The following is a 10,380-nucleotide window of genomic DNA, read 5'->3' as shown; positions in this document are numbered from 1 at the left end:
TTCCCCGAAATAAAACAAAAGAATCTGGACTTAATCAAAAGCGATGCGATTACGATTTCCATAGAATGTCCGAGACAGTTTGTCGACTAGTTCGTTGAAAATTCGGCTAGGCAAGTAAAGTATGTCTTGTAACAAAGCAAGGTTTATTCATATTCATATCACACTTACATGTTCTCGTCCTGATATGCATGTGATATTTGCCACTGTACGTAAAACGCACCCTTTTCCCCGAAATAAAACCAAAAAATCTGGACTTAATCAAAACCGAAGCTATTTGGATTTCCATAGATTGTCAGAGTCGGTTTGTCAACTAGTTTGTTAAAAATTCGGCTAAGCAAGCAAAATATGTCTTGTACAGAGCCAAGATTTATTCATATTCATATTACACTTACATATTCTCGTCCTTATATGCATGTAATATTTGCCACTGTACACTAAATACAAATACATTTTCATCAATTCTTTTTTTATGAAAAGGAGCATATTTTATGCACGTTCATCGATTTGACACCCAGTAGTTCATGTTTTTTGGGATTACCTCGTAAATTATAACACATTCCTTCTTTATTTGCAAAATCGCCAAGCGACGGGTGCCACATATGAAACAGGATCTGCTTACTCTTCTGGAGCACCTGAGATCACCCCTTTTTTCAGGGTTTCGTGTTGCTCAGTTTTTGATTTTCTATATGTTGCGCTTAATATACTGTTGTTTGGCTTTTTGATCTTTTTTCTCTCGTTTATTTCGTTTTATTTTAGGGAGCTACCATATGATTTTTATTGGGGGGCTAGAATGAAATTTGAAAAAAGCAGGACAGGAGTTTTGAGTAAAAAAAGGCAGGATGAGCAACTTGGCAAAAAAAAAAGGCAGGATGACAATTTATGTAAAAAAAAGTCAGAATAAACTAATAAATAAAAAAAGCAGGACCGAATAGAGTGAAAAATAAAAAGGCAGGACAGAGATTACAACTAAAAAAAGGCAGGACAAAATTTTTCGTCCTAGCTACCCTACCCCCCCCCCCCCCCCTAAAAATCACATGGTAGCTCCCTTAGATTCTCATATAGCTCAACACAATCGGTCTAGATCTAAAAAAATATACATATTTTGAGAAAGGAATGTTATTCATATGTAGTACTTTTCATCTTGATGAAGAAAATTATGAGATTTATCTGATTAAAACGACTATTTGTTTTTGAATACAGAACGTTTTTTGCATATGTTTTTCAACTTTTCCATATAGGGGAGATAACTCGGATATCATTATTTTTTGTCGTTTTTGATTTTTTTGATTTTTTTGCTATGGCATTGTCAGTCTGTTTTCGACTTATGAGTTTGAAATCCCTTTGGCATATTTCGTCTCTAATGATGGAATGTGTAGGGACTTTATCTATTTTGTTTTGTAGACAGAAAACGAGTCTCGTGATCCCAATTTTTATTTTTATTTTCTAACATTGAGTTTTCCATGTATAGTTTATACAAAATCTGACAATACTGCATAACCTGTAGCTTGCAAAATGCTCTGTGGCCCAAACTTTTTATTATGTTTTTCAAAAAAGAATAAACTAAATTTTGGCAAATAATTAAAAAAAATCTACCGATTTTAATTTAGACCACACTTATGAAAACTATAAGAGAGAGAGAGAGAGAGAGAGAGAGAGAGAGAGAGAGAGAGAGAGAGAGAGAAACTGTTGACATTAAAAAAAAAACATATCTACAAATTAATCAAAGCAATACCAAAATAATTCATGGACTTTAAAAATTTTTACAGATTTTTGATTTTTTTTTTTCTTTGAAAACACTTATAGATAGAGAGAAGCTGCAAAGAACCAAGAAAATCATTATGGACAAGAAAATAAGTGACAGAAATCATTAATTGGCTTCTTATTATAAGTTATAGGGGTCATTGTCCATTAATGACTTTACCAATTTAAAAAAAATAAAATATTCTCCTAGTGGATATATACATAAACCTGGGCACTATCTTACTTGGTGCTGGAAAAATGGTTGGCACTGCTGTAAATGATGTATTTTTTTTTTTGAAAGTTGACGATTTAGACTGGAGGCTCTAGGTCAAATTTCATTAGGTTTCATATAGACTTCATGTATGAGCGAAAAGTATACAACAGAATCTACCATACTTTATGTTTGGGTTGGCCCCATGCAGTAGGATTCTTCCACCTATGAATTCTTTTTGCTTTATTTCGTGGAAAAGAAAATTCAAATTTTCAGATACCTCTAACAAGACCGGGGGTAGGGGTCACATTTTGATATAGCTTTGACCCTCTCAGTCCTACGCTAATCGTATTATTTGTCATATCAGTTTTCTTTGTTTTTTAAGATTAAGACTCCAGATTCTTATGTTCTATTTCGTGGAAAACGGGAGTGGTATATACAAATTCTCCGCTAACTCTTACATAGATGTGATTTTATATGAGTAAAATTTGACCCTCACAGTCATAAGTCTTATAAGCACAATATTATGTTGTATATATTAACACACAACATAGATAAATATTTTCTTAAATATTGTTCATAAAAAAAAGTCTGGTTTTTAATCATAAAAAAAAATCCAAACAAAACATGTAAAATATACGGCAAAACTATATTCAAGTGTAATATATAGCGATGGGTAATTCTTTTGCTTAATGAATCATTTTGCCTCCGAACTTGCAATTGAAGAAGAAAAAATCCTTGGGATTTGTCCCTCATTCTTTTCCATAGAATTGCAGTTTCAATTCACATAATTCTGTAATGTTTTACGCATCATTATTGTCTTTCAATTTAACATAAAACGATCTAATATTTGTACTATATTCGAAGTCAACACCAAAAATCTTCAATTCTGCACAAGTATATGTCATCCTATCATTGTTTTATTTTGACTTTACGTTCTGTTTTTATAACTTAACATTTTACTGTTTCAAGTCAAGACCAAACTACTTCAAATTTACATCGTGTAGTTTCAAGTCAACACATTGTATGATAAGCCTCTCGTGACGTCATAATGATATAACATCGTGCTATCTTAGCTCAACAACACGTACTTTCAACTGTACGTCGTGTAGTTTTGAATGAGCATATTGTATGGCAAGCCTATCGTGATATTATTATGATATAACATCGTGCTATTATAGCTCAACATCACATACTTTCAACTGTACGTTGTGTAGTTTTAAATGAGCATATTGTATGATAAGCCTATCGTGACATTCACATGATATAGCAACATGCTATCTTAGCTTAACATCACCTAGTTTCAACTGAAAATCATGTAGTTTTAAATGAGCATATCGTGTGGTAAGCCTATCGTGACATTCTAATGATATAACAACGTGCTATCTTAGCTTAACACCACGTACTTTCAGCTGTACGTGGTGTAATTTTAGATGAGCAAATTGTATAATAAGCCTATCGTGACATTATAATGATATAACATCGTGCTATCTTAGCTCAACAACACGCACTTTCAACTGTGCGTCGTGTAGTTTTAAATGAGCATATTGTATGGCAAGCCTATCGTGATATTATTATGATATAAGATATTGCTATCATAGCTCAACATCACGTACTTTCAACTGTACGTCGTGTAGTTCTAAACGAGCATATCGTGTGGTAAGCCTATCGTGACATTATAATGATATAACAACGTGCTATCTTAGCTTAACATCACGTACTTTCAACTGTACGTTGTGTAGTTTTTAATGAGCAAATTGTATAATAAGCCTACTGTGACATTATAATGATATAACATCGTGCTATCGTAGCTTAGCATTACAAAATTTCAACTGTACGTCCTGTAATTTCAAGAGAGCATCTTAGCTCAACACGTTGCATCGTGTTGTTTTAAGTCAACAAATTGTATGGTAAACATTTCGTTTCAATATAGTGGTGTAGCATCGTGTTATCTTAACTTAACATCATATACTTTCAACTGTGCATCATGGTGTTTTAAATCAACAGATTGCATGATAGACCAATCGTAATATCACAATGATATAACATCGTACTATCTCAGCTCGACATTTATTAATAACAAGGCAGCACCATACATTTTAGCTATTCATTTTATTTGTTATCATAGCTGTCGATGTGGATGACTGAGCAGTATCAATCTGCAAGCTAACATCATGCAACGTCAACTTCACATCATGTACTTTAAACCCAACGTCACGTGTGTTTGGCATATCATCACAACATCGTGACTTATCATTATACTATCACGACTAAAGCACTTGTCATTGCAAGTCAATATTGCGCAAATTCAACTTTGCATATTGTAATTTAGAGTTAGCATTTTGGTGACTCAATTCAACATCACGCTGTCTTAACTTTACATTTTAAGCTTCAGCATAACGTTTTGTAAATCTCTAATATATGACAGCTGAGGCTTTCCATATTTTTGCATGTTTAAACATGTCTCTTTGAAAAGTTTTATGCACAATATATTGTTTTAACAGGGCCCCAGATAGCTTCAACTCGATTGTGACATCATGAAAAAGTTGTGTAATTCCAGAACTTTTCCGGATTGGAATAAACAGCGATAAAGTGTATTAATTGCCTTGTGTGCACAAATTGCACCTGATCCGCCGCCACTCCAATCTGTCTTCTATGCTTGTTAAGATTTGATACATTTGGAAATCCTCCACAATCCTCACACTGGCTTTGCCACACTGATCTATCCATGGTCTACAATATAAAAATAAAATGTTATAAGATAAAGGGGTTTATTCGAATTTGTACAGGGTAATGATAAAGAGCGAAACATTTGTTACATGGTATAGCACATTGCTAAATGATATGGTAGAAATAACATTTTAAGTTAATTGAGGTTTGATGAGGTTAGGTTATGAATTTAGTTTGAATCAATTTTCTTATGTCGTTTTGATTTTTTCTGTTGTCTATGTATACCAAAATTTCGAAAAAAAAACATATTTTTTATTGTTTCTAAAAAAAGACGTAACAATTTTCGTTACTCCGGGAAGTAAATGTTCATCTTGTATTTTAATTCCATAGGAAACGCATATGTATTGTACCAGAGGAACAGACGACTACTCCCTAAGATGACAAGGATGGAATCCCATTCCCAAATGTATCACCAGTTGATCGGATATTTAAAAGTCGACAGGATTTCCACGAGGGCCATGCAATGGAAGCCGCCGACTGATTGAAAGACACTTCATTGAAAATTTGCCCCGGTAATTATGATCATACATAGTTTTTAGCAAAACCTAAAATAGATAAAAAAAAAAGTATTTATAGTCCCAAACTGGACAGTCCCTTATTTTCAAAAATAAAATAAATGAACAGATGAGGTGAATACTGAAAAAAGACAATTATTCTAAAATGAAATTAAAACGACTTAATTTATGTACGGTGTCGCAATAATTGTTAATTTCGAGCCGTTTACGAAAAAAATACTGGACCAAATTTTACAATTTTTTTTTTAATCAAATTTATAGATCATAAACAAATGATAAAAAATAATAACTTCATTTATTGTAGGAAAATCACGGCGCCCATGTCATGTGTGTTCTAGACAGACACTCGGTGGAAGGAACGAAAAGAGGTCACGAGTCCGTACATGGTGTCCGAAATGTAACGTGGGACATTGTCTGGGATATTATTTCCGCATTTACCATAAATGTCAAAATTTTGCAACCCATCGACGCGGCATTCATGAGGAATAAATAATAATTATGATAATAATTTGTTGTATTACTGTATCACATATTGATTGGTATTACCTTTCAACGTATATAAATAAATATTGTACCGGGCCATTCAATATGGCCAAGGAGACACACATACGACTTACAATGACGTTACGCACGTAACTGGTCACACTCAAGAAAAAATACCGTGTCATAAGCAACAATTGGTCACTATATTGTCGTTGCTACTGGAAAACATATAAATTTTACATCAAAATAAAGCTGAATGTCTTGGGAATTTATTTTAAGTCTTGAATGACATTTTAATACAAGTGCATGTGAATAAACCGAACACGATTTTAAAAAATAACGTCATTTTTCTCCTGTCCCGCGTTACAAATAGATGCCGATATTTGGGCAAAATGTGCTGAAGATTGGTGATTTTTTCACCAAAAGTCACCATTTTCGGGCAGCGCAACGTTCAACGTCATAGCATTGTGACGTCAAAAAATTTGAACACAACCAGTACTAGAAGCGAAGCAATACACCTTATCGCTATTTGTCCGCCATTACTGGACATCACAAAAGTTCCCGTAAAATTTTGACGTCATAATAGAAAATATCTGACGCCACAATGGAAAAGTGATTGTTGTATGACGTCAAAAGTTCAAGCGGGACAGATTCTCGGGTCAAGCGGGAATAGCGATAAGGTGTATGGGGCCCTGAATGAAATATTAAAAAGTGTCCCACAAGCAGGGAAATATTTTAGCCGAACTTACGGACTTGATTTTTATGAACAGAATACTGGTAAGTTAATCAATATTGATATCATTATTTTGTACAAAGACTCGCCTTTTAAATCATTTAGTTTTTTTCTTTGTTGTTACGTCGGTTTACACAGGTCGGAATTTTTCTCATGTCCAAGAATTTGTCACAAGTACAGTTTTCACACATTTTCCGGCACTAATCCGTCAAATGAGATTAAATTAATTTGTTTTATTGAATATTTCCTTAATTCTATTTACCGCTTTAAAAAGTACAAACCTTTCTTCGCATTTTGAGCCTTGAAACATGACAATGCGCCCAGGTTTGCACAAATTACAAACAAAACCGCATGTCCAATAAAATGTCACAAACATGGAACTCCGTTTTTGAAAGTTACACGTAACGTTACAGACGTTTTTTGTTGTTGATAATTGTCAAATTTTTAATGTATGCATTGTATGGCCTTTCGAGGGCCCCTGATTTGAATAAATAAATTAGTCTATTCAGAAGCGAGAAACAAATTCGCTCCTAATAATTTGAAGATTACATTATCTGTGAAAATCAATCGGATATTATTAAACTATTCAAGATTATCTGCAAGTGTTTGTATTTGTATTTATTTTTTGTCATCGTAAATCTGTCCTAATCGTATCTAAAATAATTTATATAATAAAACTTTCATAATTATTTCAGTGAAAACAAAAGGATGTCATCTAAGGAAGGACTTGAACGGTACAAACAAGAAAAGCTTCAAAAGCGACGAGAACAAAGGCTTGAATCTTATTACAGAAATAGAAATCTAAAGGAAAACGAATATGCTTTATCAGATGAGGCAGTACGCCAAAGAAAACATAGAGAGAAACAAGAGAAAGAACAAATGAGACGGGTCAAAGAAACGGAGAGAAAACGGAAATATAGAAAGAGAAAACGTGAAGAAAATATCAATGATCAAAGGCAAAACGAGGATTTAAATATTCGAAATACTTTCGAGAATAGAACAGAAAAACATCGGGCATTGAAGAAACTGAAACTGGCCCTACCAAAGAGCCCAGACAGGCGGGTGACAACCATGGTCGCATACTTGCAAAATTCGAACTCGCCGACTGTGAGAAAACTGCAATCTTCTGAAGTGATTTCTTCGCCAGAGCAAATAGAAGAACACAAAACATCAAAAGCCTTGACGGAAGATTTAAAAACAGTTATTGACAACTGTAAGAGGAAAAGACCGATGTGTATTTGGACTTTATTGGAGAAAACCCCTCTATTAAAATAGCTCAAAGAATTTTCGAAAGGTGCAAACCCTACTTTGTGCGACCCGTCCGACCTAAGGATAGACAAACATGTTGCTGCAAGTACCATGTAGAATTTAAAACTGTCTTTAAATCGTGTATGGAATTCCGAAAGAAACTTTTGATAGAAAATGAACCGAATGAATGCTATTCTACTCCTGTGTACGGTTCAATATCTGATGTCGTTAATGCAACATTATGCGAAAAAGTTGATGGTTCACACAATTTACAGTGCCTTAAAAGAAACTGTTCCGATTGTGGAGTTAAAATCTTGAATTTTCTGCCTTGTGAACTTGATGTATCTGACACTGCGGAATTTGTAAAGTGGGAAAAGTTTGAAAATGTAAGCGTTAATGTTAAAGGGAACAAAACCATAAAGAAACTAATGCTCGTGAAAAAAGAAAGTCAAGTTGGTGAATTGTTTTCATATTTCAGAAAACTAATTGAAACTTTTCCAGTGCATCAGCACAGAGCTACATGGCAAAATGAACAATTTCAAAATCTTGTTAGAAATCTCCCAGAAAAGCAATGTGTTTGTGTGCATGACTTTAGTGAAAATTACAGGTGTTCCGAGCTTACTGAGATTCAAAGTGCTTACTTTCAAAAAACAGAAGTGTCGGTCCATGTTACTATTCTACATAGACATGCATTGCTAGAATACGATGGTGTTGATAGTTCAGAAGACTTTCCTGAAATTATCACGGAACAATTTTTCGTTATAAGCCCAGACTTAGTTCATGATCAATACTTTTTTCACCAAGTCCGAAATTATATAGCGGAATATTTACAGTCGATTTCATATTCAGTAGAAACAATGCACGAGTTTACTGACGGGTGTGCAGCCCAGTATAAGAGCAGACACTGTTTCGGAGATATTAGTCAAACAAGCGACGACTTTGGATATCAACATTTCACAAGAAATTTCTTCGAAACTTCCCATGCAAAAGGTATTTATAATAATTTAGTTTATTATCCTCGAACTTACTACTATGATTGCCTTTAAATACAGTTGAATGTCAGTCCGTCTGTCAGTCTCTACGCTAGATATCTTGGACACAGATTTAATGATTTTTCTCACGTTTTCGAGTACAATGGAATACATATTATTTAGCTTTTGTTTGAATATTTATGAGTTATTTGTGTAAAATGTCAATATTTTAAAAGCGGTCGGGTATTCACATTATCGGTAAACTGTTTTCTTTCAATCCGTCACATTATGGGTTAATGTTTGAAAACATTATTCTAGAAAGTTTTTTTTTTTACATGTTTTTTTTATTATATCGAATTTGAAATAAATGTATTTTGATAAAACATGTGCGTCGGACTAAATTACACCTGACACAAAAATAAATACGTTGTATCAAGGAACAGGGCGTTTATTTCTGTTCTTCATCTTGGCAGTCGCTGTAGGGTATTCAATGTATCTCTTATATTTCTCGTGACTTTCGGTATTGTTACTATTATAAAAATCATAAACCTTGAACGCGGTAAAATGGTAAGGTCCAATGTCATGCAGTTGACATAAAAAAAACTTATCTGTGCTTTTCAGGACCACAAGACGCTGCTGGAGGAATTATTAAGAGACAAGCCGACTGTGCCATTTTACGCGGACAGACTCAGATAAGGACAGCAAAAGATCTCTATGAATACGCGAATTCATTTCTAACACAACCGAGGTCACATTGTAAGAGAAGAATATTCCGATATGCGGAAACGATTCACCGTGACAAAAGACTGTCTTTTAAGCCGGTGCCTAGCATTCGATCTCTTCACCAAGTAAGAGCTAGTCGTGATTCTGCTAAAGGATTGATAAATATCAGTGAATTGTCTTGTTTCTGTGTAAACTGTTGTCATCACATGTATGACCAGTGTTCTAATTCGATAAAAACTGGTGGTTATACTGAATGGGAAATGAAGCGAGAATACAGAGCGGATGCACAAGAAAATGAAGAAAATGAGCAAGTGTCTTTGCAAGAATTAGTTTCGGTTGGTCAATTAGTTGCGTTATATACTGACGACGATGAGGAGGAGTACTACATGCTGAAAGTAGAGAAAAGCATGGAAACGTTACGCATTGACACAACGGATTCTTGGGGATCTTTACTCCCTGCGGGAACACCTGTGTTTCGTGGTCTATATTACAACAAAACGAACTCGCCTTTTCAATATCGTCTTGTGAACAGGAAAGCGGTTGTACCTGCTGCGTCAGTGGTCTATATTTGTTCGGAAGTAACCGCAAACAATGTCATTCGAATCACAGAAGAAACACATTTAAATGTTTTAGAATGTATTAATGAAATAAAATGCTAGAAATTTATTAATCAGTATTTATCCCTATAAAGAAACAGTAGTTATAGAAACCAATAATATATGAAAATATATACATGTACATGTAGGGAATGCTTTAAAGAGGTAAAAACGAATGGGGGGACAATCGTGACAAACATAAATTCATACGTTCGTTTAACAACAAGCGACTTGGATAAAACGTCAGTCAAAAAGTGTATTTCGACGTTATTTTTTAAATGTAACGTCAGGTATCACCAGTATCGTGCGTAACGTCAATCTCTACATCCCCCCTCCACCCCCAATAACACATAACCTGTGTTTCTAAAACAAATAACTAAATCAACGAACAACAAGATAAGTGATATACATCTGTGAATTATTAAGGAGG

At 34.2% G+C, this 10,380-nt stretch overlaps 1 protein-coding gene across 1 annotated transcript; it reads left to right on the top strand.

Annotated features, from left to right (window-relative positions):
- The first annotated feature begins 7,680 nt into the window (after positions 1–7,680).
- LOC127738143 (uncharacterized) lies at positions 7,681–10,020 on the top strand. Its single transcript, XM_052249283.1, has 2 exons — positions 7,681–8,650; positions 9,253–10,020. Exons 1-2 carry the CDS (start codon positions 7,804–7,806, stop codon positions 10,011–10,013), a joined length of 1,608 nt encoding a protein of 535 aa, XP_052105243.1. The 5' UTR covers positions 7,681–7,803; the 3' UTR covers positions 10,014–10,020.
- Positions 10,021–10,380: the final 360 nt, after the last annotated feature.

The sequence above is a fragment of the Mytilus californianus genome, unplaced genomic scaffold (genome assembly GCF_021869535.1).
Source record: "Mytilus californianus isolate M0D057914Y unplaced genomic scaffold, xbMytCali1.0.p SCAF_4, whole genome shotgun sequence".
Classification (NCBI taxonomy): Eukaryota; Metazoa; Mollusca; class Bivalvia; order Mytilida; family Mytilidae; genus Mytilus; species Mytilus californianus.
Note: the sequence above shows the minus strand (reverse complement) of the source record. Positions and strands in the feature narration are given on the sequence as shown.

Coding starts and splice junctions, on each gene's coding strand:
- LOC127738143 (XM_052249283.1), top strand. CDS start 7,804: ATGGAATTCCGAAAGAAACTTTTGATAGAAAATGAACCGAATGAATGC. Junction 8,651..9,252: donor CGAAACTTCCCATGCAAAAG/GTATTTATAATA, acceptor TGTGCTTTTCAG/GACCACAAGACGCTGCTGGA.